At 36.4% G+C, this 16,724-nt stretch overlaps 6 protein-coding genes across 6 annotated transcripts; 1 reads left to right on the forward strand and 5 right to left on the reverse strand.

Moving 5' to 3' along the window:
• The first annotated feature begins 238 nt into the window (after positions 1-238).
• Positions 239-6,437, forward strand: EV154DRAFT_601062 (uncharacterized protein). The gene is made up of 34 exons (XM_051607209.1): positions 239-521; positions 595-661; positions 752-826; positions 884-951; positions 1,026-1,059; positions 1,117-1,281; positions 1,361-1,424; positions 1,481-1,565; positions 1,630-1,698; positions 1,758-1,842; positions 1,917-2,022; positions 2,079-2,127; positions 2,195-2,277; positions 2,337-2,425; positions 2,496-2,564; positions 2,641-2,666; positions 2,745-2,787; positions 2,862-3,033; positions 3,090-3,170; positions 3,233-3,330; positions 3,391-3,471; positions 3,539-3,630; positions 3,728-3,883; positions 3,933-4,029; positions 4,084-4,298; positions 4,354-4,386; positions 4,437-4,487; positions 4,559-4,731; positions 4,799-4,899; positions 4,957-5,338; positions 5,401-5,430; positions 5,493-5,710; positions 5,767-5,817; positions 5,884-6,437. The coding sequence occupies exons 1-34, from the start codon at positions 258-260 to the stop codon at positions 6,336-6,338; spliced, it is 3,927 nt and encodes a 1,308-aa protein (XP_051459566.1). The 5' UTR covers positions 239-257; the 3' UTR covers positions 6,339-6,437.
• Positions 6,438-6,789: 352 nt separating this feature from the next.
• Positions 6,790-8,845, reverse strand: EV154DRAFT_502633 (uncharacterized protein). The gene is made up of 8 exons (XM_051600815.1): positions 8,750-8,845; positions 8,659-8,686; positions 8,457-8,594; positions 8,237-8,405; positions 8,078-8,164; positions 7,325-8,019; positions 7,130-7,265; positions 6,790-7,075 (listed from the first exon to the last, which is right to left on the reverse strand). The coding sequence occupies exons 1-8, from the start codon at positions 8,803-8,805 to the stop codon at positions 6,870-6,872; spliced, it is 1,515 nt and encodes a 504-aa protein (XP_051459567.1). The 5' UTR covers positions 8,806-8,845; the 3' UTR covers positions 6,790-6,869.
• Positions 8,846-9,223: 378 nt separating this feature from the next.
• Positions 9,224-10,362, reverse strand: EV154DRAFT_502639 (tp53rk protein-like protein). The gene is made up of 6 exons (XM_051600816.1): positions 10,243-10,362; positions 9,900-10,188; positions 9,739-9,851; positions 9,567-9,680; positions 9,440-9,512; positions 9,224-9,387 (listed from the first exon to the last, which is right to left on the reverse strand). Exons 1-6 carry the CDS (start codon positions 10,285-10,287, stop codon positions 9,350-9,352), a joined length of 672 nt encoding a protein of 223 aa, XP_051459568.1. The 5' UTR covers positions 10,288-10,362; the 3' UTR covers positions 9,224-9,349.
• EV154DRAFT_502641 (tubulin gamma chain) lies at positions 10,346-12,117 on the reverse strand. Its single transcript, XM_051600817.1, has 6 exons — positions 12,020-12,117; positions 11,854-11,966; positions 11,742-11,795; positions 11,502-11,684; positions 10,505-11,443; positions 10,346-10,450 (listed from the first exon to the last, which is right to left on the reverse strand). The coding sequence occupies exons 1-6, from the start codon at positions 12,066-12,068 to the stop codon at positions 10,418-10,420; spliced, it is 1,371 nt and encodes a 456-aa protein (XP_051459569.1). The 5' UTR covers positions 12,069-12,117; the 3' UTR covers positions 10,346-10,417.
• A 496-nt stretch (positions 12,118-12,613) lies between these two features.
• Positions 12,614-13,771, reverse strand: EV154DRAFT_461436 (uncharacterized protein). The gene is made up of 3 exons (XM_051597552.1): positions 13,698-13,771; positions 13,237-13,636; positions 12,614-13,176 (listed from the first exon to the last, which is right to left on the reverse strand). Exons 1-3 carry the CDS (start codon positions 13,742-13,744, stop codon positions 12,688-12,690), a joined length of 936 nt encoding a protein of 311 aa, XP_051459570.1. The 5' UTR covers positions 13,745-13,771; the 3' UTR covers positions 12,614-12,687.
• On the reverse strand, positions 13,772-16,072 carry EV154DRAFT_502645 (HotDog domain-containing protein). Its single transcript, XM_051600818.1, has 7 exons — positions 15,506-16,072; positions 15,358-15,441; positions 15,245-15,301; positions 14,499-15,184; positions 14,277-14,392; positions 14,172-14,225; positions 13,772-14,111 (listed from the first exon to the last, which is right to left on the reverse strand). Exons 1-7 carry the CDS (start codon positions 15,710-15,712, stop codon positions 13,903-13,905), a joined length of 1,413 nt encoding a protein of 470 aa, XP_051459571.1. The 5' UTR covers positions 15,713-16,072; the 3' UTR covers positions 13,772-13,902.
• Positions 16,073-16,724: the final 652 nt, after the last annotated feature.

A 16,724-nucleotide genomic window follows, 5' to 3' on the forward strand; every position in this document is an offset into this window, starting at 1 on the left:
GCACTTTCTTATACACAAATCAGATGACTAGAATAAATATGACTGTATTTAGATAATTTTATGCAAGACAAAATAAAAGTCGTGGTAATAAGGCATGGGTGTTCCGCAATAAATCACAATATATGATTTATGAGTTAGGGGCGGCAGGAGAGGAGGGGAAAACAAGGTAAATTCCACCCAGTCAGAATATAATCGTAAGATTTTTTTTTGTTGTTGTCGGTTTTTTTTTTCTTTGATTATTACATACAATTTATAAAATGTGGCAAAAGGCATCTCATCTTGTCCAAAATCGAAGCACTCGCTGCAATTATGCTACGGAGAGCGCACCGTCCAGCAAACACGTGCATAAATCAACGGCAGAAAGCTCAAATGCAAATAACAGGCCTATTACTGATTCGCAGAATATAGACATGGATTCCTGGATTACGGAATGGCTGGCAAATGAAGAAGCATCCCTTGAAGAGGTTCCTATGAATTTCTTTGACAATCAACAGGATATCGCCATGTTCCGTCCGAGTAAAGTAAAGTTTCGCCCAAACCTGTTATTTTTTTTTAAAAAAAAAATATGTAACAATGATTTAACTGCAATATTAGGAGCTTGAGTATAGCGATCTTGCTGCTATTAATACTTTATCAAACAGGCATTCAAGAAATAAAGGTGGTAAGGTTGCATACATTACATGATTATAGGGTTACACTGCATTATTATGTTGACGATACACACCTAATTGATATACCGTAATGTATGTAGCTCAACCTACTATGCAGTGTAATAGACCTCTTCCTGTATTAGGAAACACTGAACTGAGACCGACAAATGAGATACGTGAGTGTATAATGGGTGTAATTTTATGCTATCCTACTGATCCTCCATTTTATTTAGCAAAACCTTTTGGTTCCATATTTAAGTTTGGAGTATTCAATATTATTCAGTCAAAGTGCTTAGATGATGTAATCCGTAAACAGACTTTTTAACCAATGTTTATATTGACAACAACCATGCATTTTTTTATTATTTTTATTAGACGTTTTATGAAAACAACAATTTGGTAATTTCAGGTATTTACGTTTGACGCCTTTGGTGACATTAAGTTTTCTAATATGCATGTTGCACAGCCCCGACTGGATCCGGAAAGACCGCTTTGATGGAACTGGCAATCATTCGTACACTCTTAAATCAGGGAAATGACACTAAAATAATATATATGGCTCCTACCAAAAGCTTATGCAGTGAAAGAACACAAGACTGGGGAAGCAAGTTCGGCCCTTTTGGTATTGAATGTAAGTAATAAAGGAGCTCAACCTTATATTGTGGGAAAAATAAACCCACTCCCCCTCAATCAATCATTTAATTTTTTAGGTAAAGAGTTCACTGGTGATACTCAGTTTTATTCAACGTCAGCTATACGAAATGCTTCAATCATGTAGGTTATATACATAGGCACTGGATGAATTGTCCATTCAATTGTTTAAAACATAGTATCACAACTCCTGAGAAATGGGACTCTATGACTAGACGTTGGATCGATAATCGGCAGCTGATGCAACTTATCAGTCTATTTTTAGTAAAATAAAAACAAGTATTTTCTTGACACTGTACTTGAAGGCTGACAAGAAATCTTGTTTTAGATTGACGAAGTTCATATTTTAAATGAAAACCGGGGCGCTTGTTTAGAAGCCTGTGTCAGTCGAATGCAGGTAGGAATGTCTTCTCAATTAGACAAGCGACAGTTTTTAATGACAAGGATTCATGTTAGACAATGGATATTAATTTAAGATATATTGCTGTTTCAGCAACAATTCCTAATTTACAAGACATTGCCACGTGGCTCAGAGCGAAGCGTGAGTAATTTGATCCGAAATTTAACCAGAAAAACATGCGTCGTAATCATAGTTTTATATTCAAAAACGTCTAGCTATATCTTTTTCGGAAGAATACCGTCCCATCAAGCTTGAACGAATCGTTTACGGATATCCACAAGATTGCAACATGTTTCTTTTCGAAAAGAAGTTGGATTGGAAGTAAGTTTAATAACACGATCGTGCAATTTTCGATACTCAAAATTGACCCGTGGTAGACTTTTGGATATTATTATAAAACATAGTAATATGAAACCAGTATTGATTGTAAGAGATATCTGTCAGATCAGTTGCATTAATACATCATAAGTCAACTCATGCACTTTGTATGCAGTTTTGTTCGACTCGGAAATCAGCTGAGGGGTCATGTGATACACTTTTAAAAATGATGGACAAGAAAAATATTTCCTCTTTATGGTATAAGGATAATACATATGTAAAAAAAATCAATACATTTATATTGCCCCCTTTTGCAGTGAAAATGGAAAAAAGCTTGTAGCAAAGCCAAAATTTAAGAATAAACTTTTACCCGGGTTTGGAGAAAGAGGAATTGGCTTCCATCATGGTTTGTTATTGAACATTTTTTTAGAGAACTAGGACTAATAAGTACTGCTTGTATTTGCATTATGGTACAGCTGGTCTGGATCCTAGCGATCGCTCTCAGATGGAAAAATTATATTTGAATAGAGAGATAAGAGTAATAGGTATGCAACTTTTGAAAGCGTACATGCTTTTTTTTTTTTTTTTCGTACTAATATACAGGTGCACTTTTTATGCTAGCCACAACATCTACATTAGCAGTAGGCGTAAATATTTACATTCTACAGACGTTTATCCTATAACAACAATAACAAAGAAACGAGACTAACTAATTATATGTGTAGGTAAATCTTCCTGCGCATTTGGTTATTATTAAATCTACACAAGGTGATCTATTCAAAATTACTAATTTACAACGGTTGGACTAACAAATAGTTTCCATAAACAAACATACAAAAAAGGCTATCAAAATGGAACTTTAAGTGAGTACACGGATATTGATACTCTTCAAATGATCGGACGAGCAGGAAGACCTGGTTTGGATACTTCAGGAACTATAGTTATTATGACTACTTCTCAGATGGAAACACGTTATCGCTCATTAATAGCTGGAGGCACTAACTTAGAAAGCAGGTAAAATAGATACTTTGAGGTATTCCGCACTCTATCTTCACTTACCATTCTTAAAGGCTGCATGAAAATTTGATTGAGCATTTGTTATCCGAAATTTGCTTGTCCACAATTACTAATATGTCTACTGCATTGACATGGTAATACTATTACCTTCATCTCAATTTTAATCTGACGCTTTATGAATCACTGTATACTATAGGCTGCAATCCACTTTTTTATATGTACGACTATCAAAGAATCCTACACACTATAAACTGAACCCCACAGAAAACATGTCCACAGATGTCATATTAAAAGGTAATATTTTTTATTGCTTGGACTATCATTGAAAGCTTTCGCCTATTAACATTTCTAAAGAAATTTGTGTCAAAGATCTGGAGCTTTTAGAACGACACAATTTGATTGAAAAACAATCCAACTTTCTTTTAAAACCTACTCGTAAGCGTAGCAAAATGAAATTAAAAATTGTGTATTGATTAAGAAAAGCTTCTTTCTAAAATGATAGCTTACGGATTGATCATGGATAAATATTACATCAAGTTTCTGACAATGATTAAAATCATGGAAGCAGAAAATCCCACATCTGTCAAGGACACGGTATATAATTCCCTCGCCTTCCCCCTGTTACATAAAAAGCTGAATAATATAGGGCGAAAAATGATTCTATTCATTTACACTCATTAATGTTACATAGCTCAATCTCATAAGTGAATGCCAACAAGAGATGAACACGATAAGGTTTAATAGCGGTGATAGGCAGTTTTTGATTAAGCTCAAAAACAACCCAAATATCAGATTCCCTCTAGATAAAATTGTAAATGTATCTGACAAGATATGCCTTTTGGTTCAAGTAGGTTTTATAAAGATGTGCCTTTGAGTTTTTATTTACAGTTATTTAGTGCGTGCTTGGTGATATATCATTAAATAATGTTGGAAGTGCTTTACTTGTCATGGAGGCGACAACTGTCATGAAGGATGTTTGTCGTATCGTAAAATGTAATAATTATTCGTAGTTGTGACTGTATCGACAGTCTAATCTATTATAACTAGGCTTGATTGACTGCAGTGTTCAAGAAAAAAGTTCTACCAAATTGAGGTTTGCGCTGGAGTTATACCAAAGCATTCAAGCCAAAATATGGTCTACATCGCCATACGTATCACGACAAATTGAAGGAATCGGACCTCAGTTCTCAAAAACGCTTTCACAGGCCAACTTAATTACTATGGAGCAATTGAAAGGATGCGATCCAGGTCGTTTCGAAGTTGTAAGTATAATTCTTGCAACTAAAGTAAACTCTTGGTAACACCAATGTTAAACAGATATTGCATCGTAATCCTCCGTTTGGGACCAAGGTAAACTGATTTTGGTTACCCTAATTCTACTAATGTTGTTCTGTGCATAGATCAAAAGGTGTTTGGAATTAATACCCCAGTTTGTTTTAGACGTAGAACAGGTATGCGCATTAATCACATTATATTGAAAGCTTTAGTAAAACTGATTTTTTTCGAAACTCTATTCATGAAGTTTCCCAGCACAAAAAGACTGACTAAGACTAATCCGTACGAGTTCATAAATATGCATGTTACCATAGGGCTGCTTAACCGCCAGGTCAACAAGGGGAAGAGCGGCCATCCTTATTATGCTCAATTCTGGGTCGAAACAACCGAAAAAAACTTGTTGGATTTCCGTCGCATTCTGTAGGTTATACTTCGTTTTATGGTAGCCTTTTTTTTCACTTTAGAAGGCTGACAATCATTTATTCAGTATATCAAAGTTGCATCAGGGCAAACAAAAATTTGATTTGGAAGTCGAAGTAACATCGCCGAGCATGGGAATTTTCTGTCATTTGATGAGTGAAGATTTCGGTAAGCAAAATCATGGCCAAATGCAAACAAGGAACTAACGCAGCGTTGATGTTTTAGTTGGAGTGGACTTGACAAAAGAAATAAAACCAAACGTGAATCCAAGAAGCTATATTACTTTAGCAGGAAATTCCAATATTTCAAACACAAAGCCCAAGTTAAATGGACCGGTTGCAGCCAGATCTGTCAGTCTTGATAATCATGAGGATACTTTCCGTCAATGCTTAACCGACACAGTCACTGATTTCGATAACGAGCAGGATGCAATTCATATAGATACTCCGACATTAGAAGCATTGAGCTTGATTGACGTAGAGAATAACAACACCAGAACAAGAAATCCCCAAAGTTCTGATCCTAAATCAACTAGCACCAGTTTCTCTAATTTACAAGTGCAACAACCATTAAACCGTGAAGTTGGCAAAAATCCTTCTGGTGGACTGTAAGCAACTATTTCGAAAAGGATATAGATCGTGTATTGATTTCTCAACTTATTAATTGTAGCTGTAAACATCGATGCAAAGCAAAGGATTTGTAAGACACAGGGTTCTATGTACTTGCGACTTCCAATTAATATCTTCTACGTTTTAAAATAGGTGCAAACATACTTGCTGTAAGCTGCATATTCCTTCAAACCTCAATAACAGCCAAGTCGGAATAAAAAGAAGTTGCGAAGAAAATGAAGATATGACAGACATCATGATCACAAAAAAATCGAAGTCCTCCGATGATCAAAGAGTAGATGTGAATGAACCTGAAGGGACTGAATTGACTAACCCCAAGATGAATACACATGTACAGAAGTCTGACATCGGTAAAATGCAAGCTTCAGGGAGTTTAATAATTTTATTTACCAAACAACTCCTTCAGGCGTAGAATTAAATGGTCCGAAAGTTGATATTGATTTAACCGGAAGCACTGGTAAGTCATACTTTATAGATATATCTATAAATCGAGTACGTATGATTTGATTTATCTTTTCGATAGCAGTTGAAATGTCATTCAAACAGGATGATGATGATTATTTGTTTGATGAGATTTTCGATGAGGATATATCGAACTGCATTGAAGGGATGGGAGAAATGGGAGCCCAAACCACACCCATAGAGATTGATAGAAATAGTGGGGATAATACGAGCGAATTATCGGAGGATTTTCCCATCTTGACCGATGTTGATGAAAAAGGAGGGTTCTCAGATTCGTATGGGAATTTATGGCAGGAAGCAGGGGAGTATGTCCAGAAGGTCTTTGAAAAGAGATTACCCCAAAGTCCTTCCAATAGTTTTAGTGCCAGCGAAATCAATAGCCTTTCTCCCCAACCGATCCCTATTCAAATCAGCAATGAACATAAGGAGCCCATGCAACCCGCTAAGTACTATTTCCAATCTCCGAGTTTGGCAGAATGGGTGCGTGATAACGTAGAAATAGTTTATGACGAGTAAAACGAAGTAGGGGGTTTACATGCATATAAAAAAAAAAATAAGAATTGCAAAGAAGATTCCTTACTTTCAATTTGGTAATAATAATGCACATCTGCTTTTGCACATCCTTTTTAACTATACATAAAACGTTTATAAAAACTATGTAAATCATTACTCCTGCTGTTTAACTACGTGTTTTTTTGCGTAAAATGTAAGTGACAATTGCCACTTTTGTTTTAAGAAATAAATCAGGTCCTTTTTGACAATCTCTGCCTTGCCAAACAACGACGTGGTAGAATAGTTATTTAGAAGTTTAGTGAAAATGCCCCCCTAATTTAAAACTACAGCAAAATCAATTGAGACATACTGTTTAATTTGTGTTTGAGCTAAAAAAAAAAAAAAAATGCACAACATACGATTGCAAACAAAATATCACTATTCTCAAGTTTTGTAATTAAGGAGCATTTCAATTGCCTCGGTTAGCAGGAAAAAAAAGTAATATTATTCATTAATTTATTTCTATATACATGAGTATGGTTTTACTGTTATAATTTAATCGTCCCACTCATCTTCAGCGACCTCTTCATCCTCAGGGTTTGTATTCTTGGGTTTGACTTCTGGTTCGGGGAGGTTTTTAGCTGCCTTGAACATACGCTCCATTTGCTCTTGTTTACGTTGTTCGTCGCTAACATACTGCTTGCCCATTTCAAATTTCTTCTTTGACTGGGCCTGGGAAGGAGGAGGGGGAGCGACCGATACTACAGATAAAGTTAGTTATATTGAAAGTGTATGAAATGCGACTAAATAATTACATTCAGTCATGCCTTCAGGCTGCAATGAAATAAGCTCTAATTGTTTATCATCGCCGTTAAACCAGCTAGCAGCATTTTGAGCAGGACGCTCGATATCGGGAGTAGGTACAAAGATATCATCTTGGAAATACTCAGGCTAATTAAGAATTAGATTTAGGATCATACGCCAAACATTGATATAAAAGAAATTCTTACTCTAGCACGAGGTACACGAACACCGACCACTTCAATATGTGTCGGTGTTAATCTATAGAACTTGTCGATTTCAATTTCCTTGACATTGCAAGCGCGCTTTGGCAAGAAAGCGAAACCTTGTTGGAGGGAAGCAGATTCGATCTTTGCAAGAGGAACCAACTTTTGGGTATCGGTCTCTACATGGAAAGTATGAATAGTACGGTCACCTCTGCCAGCCACAAAAAGGATTTGACAGTCTTTATCAAAGTAAGCGCTCATAACACTGGGGGAAACATCAATCATATTCTTTGCTACAGGTTTGGCGAGGTTATCCTTTTGAAGCAACAAGACTTCACGAGCAGATCCGAGTCCGAACCCAACACTAATTAACAAACCAGTCTCTTGACTAAGCCAAAGAAGACGAGAAGGTCGAATGCTGTTGTGAGCAGGCCCTTCGGAAATGATGTTACCTGTCCTAGCGTCCAAAACACGAATTTTCTTTTCCTTTGTGGTAGTTGCAATTTGCTTGCCATCAGGACTCCAGGCACAGCTGAAAATCACATCTTTATGGATGCCACTCAAAGTAATTTCATCCTTCTGTGTTTCAAGGTTCCAAATACGAATAGTTGGATTCCCTAAATCATCGGAGGTAGTCAACAAGATATCCTTTGTGGTAGGGTGAAATTCGAGCAAATGAATTTTATCCATGGATCGAGCTATGTAATTATTAGTTTTAATTAACATTTTATCTTTTCATTTTTCTATGTTATGTACTTTCTAAAATGAACTTTGGTTCAGCAACATCCTCTTCAATTCCACCCTCTGGAATACTCCACACACGAATTTTATTATCATTGGAGACTAAATGTTTTTTTATGTTAGTACAATAGCTTTTTTTTTTTTTTTTTTTTTTTTTTTGCTCAATTAACTTACCAGTAACCAATATAGACTCATCAAAAGGACTGAACTTAAAGTTGATAACCTCTGATCCACACATCACACAAGGAATCTGTGTAGGAAGACGACCGGGCTTATCAGCGTTGATAATAGCAACACGGCCACCGGGGCCAGAAATTGGTACTGCGATAAATTTGGAGTTTGCCTAAATAGATGTCAATACGAATGATACGTCTATCAGAACCGTGTCATTTACCTGAATCAAGTCGCAATCACCGCCTTTATTGATACTAAGACCACGAAGATCATCGAAACGAGTACTGGGATGATAAAATTTACCGGTGATATACTTGTATACCGTGGCATTATGGGAACCAAACTTGGGAATCGTTTTCTGTAGAAGGTTATTTTTATTTTTTTAATGTCGATGCATAGTTTCTGAGCACGTTTTAACATACCTTTACATCTGATTCAAGTTGAATGTTGCTACATCAAGTAAAAAGGATGTAAGTTCCGGATAGTTCTTTTCGGACTCCATCTTAAATTTACCTAACACCTTTCTCGAGGCTGACATCGTCCTTGCTTAAAATCGACTGGGTAGACATGTTTATAATATTCAAAAAGAAATAATAAAACAAAAGGGCCTTTTTTTATGAAGCACAGAGCATTATGTCATTGCGTAACAAACTTTAAATTCCGGCAGTTGGCCCAATAGATTGCTGGGGAACTCGTACCGGAAGTACGAACATATTGATATGTTAAAAGAGCTTACCATTAAGCATTAGACAACAGCTTAATTATACGGTCACCAGAACCTCCAAAAAATCAATTTTCTAAGTACCGTTTCTTAATTATTTTGTTTTTAAAAAAAAGATCACGTTAAAAACCAACTGTTCCTTGGATTAAGAAGCCTCTCATAAATCAAGCTTATATCATCAAGTACTATGTTGACTTCCCAATCAAAGCTTTCTCAGTGCTATTTATTAGGAGCAAGTAAATTATTCCAATTTTACTCAGTAATACCACTTGAAGAGAATAACTGAAAGATTGATATTCTACTTATTTTTAATTCACTTTGTTCATATCACTCTAAAAGAGGATTCCGTTCACACAAAATGTATGTAACTACACTTTATTGAATATTGGTTATTATCCAACCATACTTCGCTTACGTCCTCTCAATCTCACTATATCACAAATATTAGTATTCTGGTAGTTCACATATTGTTTCGCATTTACCATCTTCTAACTTGGATAAAATCAACTTTGCCTGACTAGAGACACTTAAATAGTGTTCAAGGACCTTTTCAAACTATATGCACTTGATTAAAAACCTATAATCTACACAGATCACATGGATACTTACCAATGCTTCTGTTTTGGGGTGAGTACTTGAAAATGCGCGTTCCAAAACATAGAGATCTACTGCTTTATCCTCAATCAAGGAAGAAACAAAACTTAAACCGAAATCAATGACCACCTTGATAAAATAATCAGCATCACATTTTTTCAAAAAGATCCATATCAAAGTTAATTACCACTGAATCACCGGCTTTTCTCAACATCAGATTGGATGTGGTCAGATCACCATGAATAACGTTCAAGCTATGCATCTTTGCTAGTGAAACGCCGATTCTTTTTGCCATGGTTTCTGTTTAGTTGTCAATAAGGGCTGTTTGCATAACGCATCCAAATTTACCTGTATCGACATCTTTGTATTCATTCTCTTGATTTTCTAACAGTCGTTGTTTGACAGTTTCACCCGTAATGTTTTCCATGTAAATGGTTGCCGAGGCCATGTCGATGAAATACACAGTGGGAGTATCCATGCCTGCCTTCTTACATTTATACAAACTACGGGCTTCTTGAGCTACACGTCGACTAGTTAAGTATTGGTCGAGATCAGGGTGGCGATAGCTCTTTTTAAATCTCTCTTTGGCAATGCAACCTTCAGGTTGTGTAAGAAAAGTGGGTAAATGAAACACACGCTACAAATATACATTTACACTCGGTTTTGTAGACAATGACTAATTATCACTTACTGCTTCAGCTCCCTGCTTGATTAAAACAGCATTTTCAGCAACCATGTTTGCGTTGAGGAAACTGTATAAAAAAAGGCAAAAAAATGAAATGAAGAGACGGGAATTTCGCGGCTAACACAGCTGTGTAAAAAGTGACTGGGTTGCGGATTTATTATTTTTTATATCTTATTATTTATTACATTGTGTCCATTGGACTATCCTTTCTGCCCTACATAACAAAATCAGTATAAGTTTATAGCAATCAGACACTATTATAACTTACATAGTTGACATAATCGGGGGTTTCACAGGCTTCATATTCATCAATAAGGTCTTGCACTACGTTGCGAGAATCATCAAACTCATCCAAATCATCAGAGAACATGGAAAATTTTCTATATTGTTCCAAGAAAGCATTTCTTTTCCTTAACTTATCATACTGATCACATGTACGTTTGAATAGTGAAGCAATGCTTGTGTGATTAGCTAACATGAGTCCACTGACACGATGAGGTGTCTGAACGTAGGGAGATTTCTTTGACAAAGCTACTTGAATACTTGCTGGTCCCCAAGGTATAAATGAAGCTAATCTTCTCTCGCGAATTCTCAGTAAGGATTTATGAACATCCGTTGGATCTGCTTCACCTTGAATAATATCTAATACCGATATATAACAACTACGCTTAGACGGAACAGTTGATACCATTCGATTCTTTGGCTGTAATAATCTTCTCATAACATCCAGTACTGTAGTTTTACGAATTGACTTAGCCTTCTCTACCTGTTCGCTGGAGAATGGTGTATATGCTGTTGTAAGGAAATGACATCTAGGAGTTGGTATCAAAGAGGCCACAATACCGACAAGATCATTATTCATATATCCAGGATATCTAAGCGTGGTTGTACTAGCTGACATGACTGTCGATACAAGTTGATTTGTTTGTTCAAATGTAGGTTGCTGAATGTGTAATCTGTCTGTCGCAATACGCGATAATGCTGCGTTATCAAGAACTACTACACTATCTGCATTGTTAGTTAATCTCTTTAACGCCAGCATACTGTTATATGGTTGAACTACAGTATCAGATACTTCCTCGCTGTTTGGAAATACCGAGTATGTTTGAATCAATTTCTTAGGATAGCGATCATTTAATCTTTCTAACAAAAATGAGCCCAAACCAGAACCAGTACCACCTGCAATAGAATGAAGAAGCATGAACCCCTAAAAGAGGTACAATAATGTTAAACCTTTTATAGTTATTTAACATTCATCATCATACTTCTAATGAATCACTATTATCTGCCTCTCTATCGACCATATCCATGATGTCCTCACACATTCTTTCTCCTTGAGAATAACCATTGGGCCAAGTATTTCCTGCACCCCCTCCATCCGATGACGTGAAGATATTTTCTGGATTGTAAAGGTTGGCAAAAGGTGAAGCCTTAATGTTGTTTATGACCTATTGAAAACTCCAGTTTTAATGCTAAAGCATGTCATAATTTTCACTTCGTTTTACTCTAGGTTCAAGATCCAACAATAAAGCACGCGGAATGTAATGCTCGTCATCGGCCTATTGTGTTTTGCACATTAATAAAAGACGATCTTTTTGTAAAGTGCTTAGAACTCACTTGATAAAAAAAGACGTCTTTTCTATCTCCACCTTCTGTTGCAAATTCTTCCAGAGTTCCGTCTTTACTGATGCCATGTTCTGCACAAATTTGTTTCCAGAATTCACTACCAACTACGTACTCGTTAAATAAAAATCTTTAAAAAAAAGAAATTAGTATTTGTTACTCTGATTGCCACATTGACCGGCCTGTAATGTTATTATTTCGCGTGGCATGCTATAAAGGAACGTAAAAGCAAGAAAAAAGAAATAAAACGCGGTTTGCAGAAATGGGGTAAAAATGGCCCACCTAGTCACAAATATTTTTCAGATAAGTCATGAATAAAACGATCCATTAACGCATCACCAAAATTGGATCTAACCCTAACTCTAAACCTCCAACATAATCTAATCCATGTTTATCCTTGAGATAAATGCTTTTCCCAAAGAAAGGAGCCTTTCTCACTGTACAAGAAAAAAAAAGAGAAGTGCAGCAAGACATACACCCCTTTTAATAGCAATGGCAGCAGCATATGGCCTTCAAATCTATGCTAGAAGCTGACACCAGTCTTATACGCTTTTTCTGCTCAAGTTCGAGAAGATTTGATATAATTGCTTGGTCTTTTTGACATCCAGGAATTATTTTGAAGTAGTGACCTTATTGACATGAGAACGGGGTCAAGTAAAACTGATTCACTTGAAAGAGATTCAGGTCTTCCAGGGATACGCTGGATGACAGGCCATGCATTTTAATTTGCTTCAAAGTCAAAATCAGAGTATTCTTAGCATGGTCATGTATGTATTTAGCTTTATTATTATAGTACAATGTGTGTAGGGTTATCTAGTGTGTAATGGTTTACTTTTTGCTCTTTTCAGTCAAATCATGTTGATAATCATGCAAACGAAGCAAGTTACGTTCCAACATTGCAACAGTGACTTTACCAACAGAAGGTACAAAGATAGATGCACGCGTCTTAACATCTTCTTCAAAGTTCTTGGATGAAGAGAAATTGATGGCTACAACGCCTTCCTTCAATAAAGATGTGGGCATTTTGTAATGAGGAGTGGGAACACCAGTGATGACAACATCACATTGAGGTATAACTTGTTCAAGTGTAAGGTCGGTATCTTCCACTTTATGGGCGGATAATTTGATGCCAGATCCACGAGTAAAGATTTGGATGCCAGTGACATCAACGGAGTAAACTTTGGCACCATCATTAGCCAACATGGCTGCCAAAGGACGACCAACAATTTCACTACGGTTGATAACAGCAATTGTACGGCCATAAAGGCGGTTGCCATAAGGAATAACAGGGTTATAAACACCAATATATTCAAGAATCTAATTATACATATGAGTTTCAAGAAACATACACTTGACTCTAAATTATTATTCATTTACCTTAACACAAGCAAGAGGAGTACAAGGAATAATACACTTCATAGTTTCAGTTTCATCCATATAACGAATATTGTGATAGACGTTATGTACAAACTTATGACAAAGACCCTCAACATCCTTAAGCTCACTGACACAGCTTTGAAGATACAAGTCTTGCTTTCCACCAAACACGGGATAATAGACCATAATACCATTTACAGACTTATCTTCGTTGGCTTCTGTAATCTTTTCCTCCAATTCTAATTTGGTTGTTTTACGAAGTTCAAATTCAACACCAGTTTCAGCACAAGTCTTTGCAGTCCACTCAGCATATTTGATAGCAGCAGGGTCTTCATTGGCAAGGAAACCTACCAACTTGGGACGAATATTACGTTCCTTGATATCTTCCTTAATTTGGGTTCTATATAGCTTGTCAAAAAAAAATCCCCCAATCATTACGTCGTTTTCTCTTTTAATCTTACCTGAAAGAAGCGGAAACCTTTGAAGCAAGAATTGTTTTACAAGACATGATTTTATTCCGTAATATAATTTTAAGAGTGAAATAATAAATAAATAAATAAAAAAGGCGAGAAGAATCGGAGATGGCCGTGGCTTTTTAAAACGGATAGAAAAAAAGCAGTCTATGTGATTGACGCTTTAACAAGGAAAAGATCTCCGCTTAATTTGTTAGTCTGAATCATGGCTTGCATCAATGTGAATTTCTGGCACATCAGTACTTCCGTGACGAGAAGAATTGACCAGGTTTATTAACTCTTGACGTTGTTCAAGACGCCTTAATCTTCTTTCATAGCCCTTCTCATAGAGTTCACATCCAGATTCTGTTTGAGGAATCGCCCTTGGTATAATGACGGGGATATTATCATCATCTACCGCCGCTGTCAATATAAAAAAAAGCATGTTAGTGATTTAAATTATAATAATTGTTCATACATTACTTATTGTGAAAAAGCCATCATTTGTAAACTTAATTTCACCTGTCAATAGGTTTTCTGCACGTACTCAAAGTCAGTATATGTGTGAAAACCAATGTGATTACGTACCTGCTTCTACGCTGACATATACTTCCATGGACGAAATAAATGACCTCGACACTACCGACCGTATTGTTACTACATCACCTACACCAGAACTAGTAATAAAATTCAAACTATCGATACTAAAGATCCAAGTGAGTCAGTATAAATTTGATGGTGACTCACTCCGCTCTCCCCCCATCTTCATCTCCCCCCCCCCTCTTTTTTTTTCTCTCTCCCTAGTTGTACCTAGCAGTTAATAGGTACGCCTTTGCAAGTCTACTTGCACTAGCAATAGCACACGTCTCCATCCATGCCATAATTTGACCTCCAAAGGTGATACTCAATGTATTAGCATGTTGAGGCATTACCAACTCCACTACCTCCGCAAAGGTATAGTCCATTGGTCTCTCTTTAATTTGTTGTGTCATTCTTGGGTCTTGTGAGAACCTTCGATGCCTTTTTCTAGCCAACAAGACAATATCTTCGTCTTCCTCATCTTCATCAGCACTTGTATCTCTGTTTGGTGAAGAGCGTCCACTAGGAAAATAACCCGGGTGTCTCTTGATGGGTGCATCCGCATCCGCCTTTTCTCTTAGTCCCTGAGACCATTCCTTCATTTCATTTCTAATCGCTTGGTGATTCGGCTTTTTTTGGGTGAATCTTGCTTGTCTTCTTTTTTCGGCCATTTCAAAACGTTTATTTTCCATAATAGATAAAGGTAGTAATTCAGGTACCATGACTGTTTGAAATCCCGCTGAAAGCATTCTGCCAAGATGTGTCTTTGCGGAAGGACGGGGAGAAAGTGCCACAAATGTAAGATAAGCGTGAGCCACAAAAAATTTCTTATTCGATAATGGGCTTTCTGCTTCTACTTTTACACCCACTTCCATAGATGTCTTCCACGATTTATTAACCGATGCTTGAATAGATACCTAATTTTACATGGCTTCAGCATGGTAACAGTGTACGCGAATGTCACTTCTTTTACTTACAATATCACCCACTTTTACAGAATGTAAAAATGCGACATCATCAACAGAACGGGTTACCTATAGTTGTAAGTGTAAATGTCATTTCTATAAGTGTATGGTTCTTGTCTACTTACAGAAGGACATGCTGCGTGACGTTTGGCTGCGATTCCTGCAGCAATATCAATCCATCCCAAAATAGTTCCAGCATAAGCATAACCCTATACAAATTGTTAAAGTTTCTTTCTTTTTTTTTAAATGAAAGTTCCTTGGTTCAGACAGTACTTTTATGTTACATTGGGCAGGCGAGATGATCTCAGTCATTGTGATGCGACTAGCATGTGCTGGTTTTGCATCAACACGTACATTGCCCGCTTGTGTGTAAGGATCGGGCATCAGTCTTTGAAAGACGGGCTGCGTGACAAATAGTACACTTCGTATCCACATTTGTCGGACATGTTCAAAAGCTGAATCGTATGCAGAAGAAGGCATGATAAATTATTATTGAAACGATAACCGCAGGAGGCTTCCGCTTTTTATAAAAATGCAAAGTGCTTTGCCTGTGACTGTGGCGGGAACGAAAATTATAGCATGATGCTTATTTATTCCAAGTGCATGTGAGAAATCCATTATGTTGGTGGGAATACGAACTGATTGCATGTCCTCTTCCTTGTTTTATTATATAAAATTAATTTATACAACGAGATGTAACAATATCCAATCAGTGGCCAAATTATATGCACGCTAAAAAAAAATTTCCCTCATTTATGTGCTGGATTCTATGTTCAGTCTCCAAAAAAGGCTGGATTGTCGCAATATGTAAACAATAATACAATAAAATGACACTCACCCCGCAAATTTTGCTGGTATACAGAAAAAAACGATTACCCCACATCAGCAGATATTACAATTATGTCACCCCATGTCGATCTTGGGACTACGATATGTGTAATCAAGCTTAATAATACGAATAATTTATTGGCTTTGGTCATTCTGAATTCTAATTTAATCGGATAACTCACCTGTTATCATTTTTAAAGGATCAATATAATGTTAAAAAGCATATTTCCGATCGTTTGTGTGACAGGCCTATTGTTGCTTTTGATTTACATCTTATTGTAAGAATGTGTAACTGTTGTCTTGATATGGCTTTTTTAGTTTATTATCTCTGTCTTCCAAAATCAGGCATACATATTTACAAGAGATAAATAATCACTCGTTATTGAATCTTGGTGCTCCCTTTAGATTTTACCATATTTACACTGTTATACACTATTTTCATAAATTGTTCGTGCACGCTTAGAATAAAACTCCAATCAGCGACGGAATAAATAATCGCTTAAAAATTAATTAATTTTCCATGCATAGTTTACAAACGAAATGAACGAAAGAGAAATATATCTGTTATCATTAAATGGGTATACTGCTAAAAGTAGAAGAACAATTTTTCATCATATTGAAGGGCCCGAATAAGTGCACTATTGTATGCGTATAATATGACTTT

The sequence above is a fragment of the Mucor mucedo genome, assembly GCF_025094135.1.
Source record: "Mucor mucedo strain NRRL 3635 chromosome Unknown EV154scaffold_27, whole genome shotgun sequence".
Classification (NCBI taxonomy): domain Eukaryota; kingdom Fungi; phylum Mucoromycota; class Mucoromycetes; order Mucorales; family Mucoraceae; genus Mucor; species Mucor mucedo.

What these genes read in the sequence shown, in the direction of transcription:
- EV154DRAFT_502639 (XM_051600816.1), bottom strand. Translation starts at nt 10,287, where the DNA reads ATGGTTGCTGAAAATGCTGTTTTAATCAAGCAGGGAGCTGAAGCA. An exon ending in GAAAAGCCGGTGATTCAGTG is followed by an intron (nt 9,681 to 9,738) that starts GTAATTAACTTT and finishes TATTTTATCAAG; the next exon opens with GTGGTCATTGATTTCGGTTT. An exon ending in TTTATCCAAGTTAGAAGATG is followed by an intron (nt 9,388 to 9,439) that starts GTAAATGCGAAA and finishes TTTGTGATATAG; the next exon opens with TGAGATTGAGAGGACGTAAG.
- EV154DRAFT_502633 (XM_051600815.1), bottom strand. Translation starts at nt 8,805, where the DNA reads ATGTCTACCCAGTCGATTTTAAGCAAGGACGATGTCAGCCTCGAGAAA. An exon ending in ACCAAAGTTCATTTTAGAAA is followed by an intron (nt 8,020 to 8,077) that starts GTACATAACATA and finishes ATAATTACATAG; the next exon opens with CTCGATCCATGGATAAAATT. An exon ending in TTCGTGTACCTCGTGCTAGA is followed by an intron (nt 7,266 to 7,324) that starts GTAAGAATTTCT and finishes ATTCTTAATTAG; the next exon opens with CCTGAGTATTTCCAAGATGA.
- EV154DRAFT_461436 (XM_051597552.1), bottom strand. Translation starts at nt 13,744, where the DNA reads ATGTCTTGTAAAACAATTCTTGCTTCAAAGGTTTCCGCTTCTTTCAG. An exon ending in AAGGTTTCCGCTTCTTTCAG is followed by an intron (nt 13,637 to 13,697) that starts GTAAGATTAAAA and finishes CAAGCTATATAG; the next exon opens with AACCCAAATTAAGGAAGATA. An exon ending in CTCCTCTTGCTTGTGTTAAG is followed by an intron (nt 13,177 to 13,236) that starts GTAAATGAATAA and finishes ATGTATAATTAG; the next exon opens with ATTCTTGAATATATTGGTGT.
- EV154DRAFT_502641 (XM_051600817.1), bottom strand. Translation starts at nt 12,068, where the DNA reads ATGCCACGCGAAATAATAACATTACAGGCCGGTCAATGTGGCAATCAG. An exon ending in CGGTCAATGTGGCAATCAGA is followed by an intron (nt 11,967 to 12,019) that starts GTAACAAATACT and finishes ACGAGTACGTAG; the next exon opens with TTGGTAGTGAATTCTGGAAA. An exon ending in AAGACGTCTTTTTTTATCAA is followed by an intron (nt 11,796 to 11,853) that starts GTGAGTTCTAAG and finishes AAAACACAATAG; the next exon opens with GCCGATGACGAGCATTACAT.
- EV154DRAFT_502645 (XM_051600818.1), bottom strand. Translation starts at nt 15,712, where the DNA reads ATGCCTTCTTCTGCATACGATTCAGCTTTTGAACATGTCCGACAAATG. An exon ending in GTCACGCAGCATGTCCTTCT is followed by an intron (nt 15,302 to 15,357) that starts GTAAGTAGACAA and finishes TTACAACTATAG; the next exon opens with GTAACCCGTTCTGTTGATGA. An exon ending in ATATGTCAGCGTAGAAGCAG is followed by an intron (nt 14,226 to 14,276) that starts GTACGTAATCAC and finishes GAGTACGTGCAG; the next exon opens with AAAACCTATTGACAGGTGAA.
- EV154DRAFT_601062 (XM_051607209.1), top strand. Translation starts at nt 258, where the DNA reads ATGTGGCAAAAGGCATCTCATCTTGTCCAAAATCGAAGCACTCGCTGC. An exon ending in CCATGTTCCGTCCGAGTAAA is followed by an intron (nt 522 to 594) that starts GTAAAGTTTCGC and finishes CTGCAATATTAG; the next exon opens with GAGCTTGAGTATAGCGATCT. An exon ending in CACGTGGCTCAGAGCGAAGC is followed by an intron (nt 1,843 to 1,916) that starts GTGAGTAATTTG and finishes AAAAACGTCTAG; the next exon opens with CTATATCTTTTTCGGAAGAA.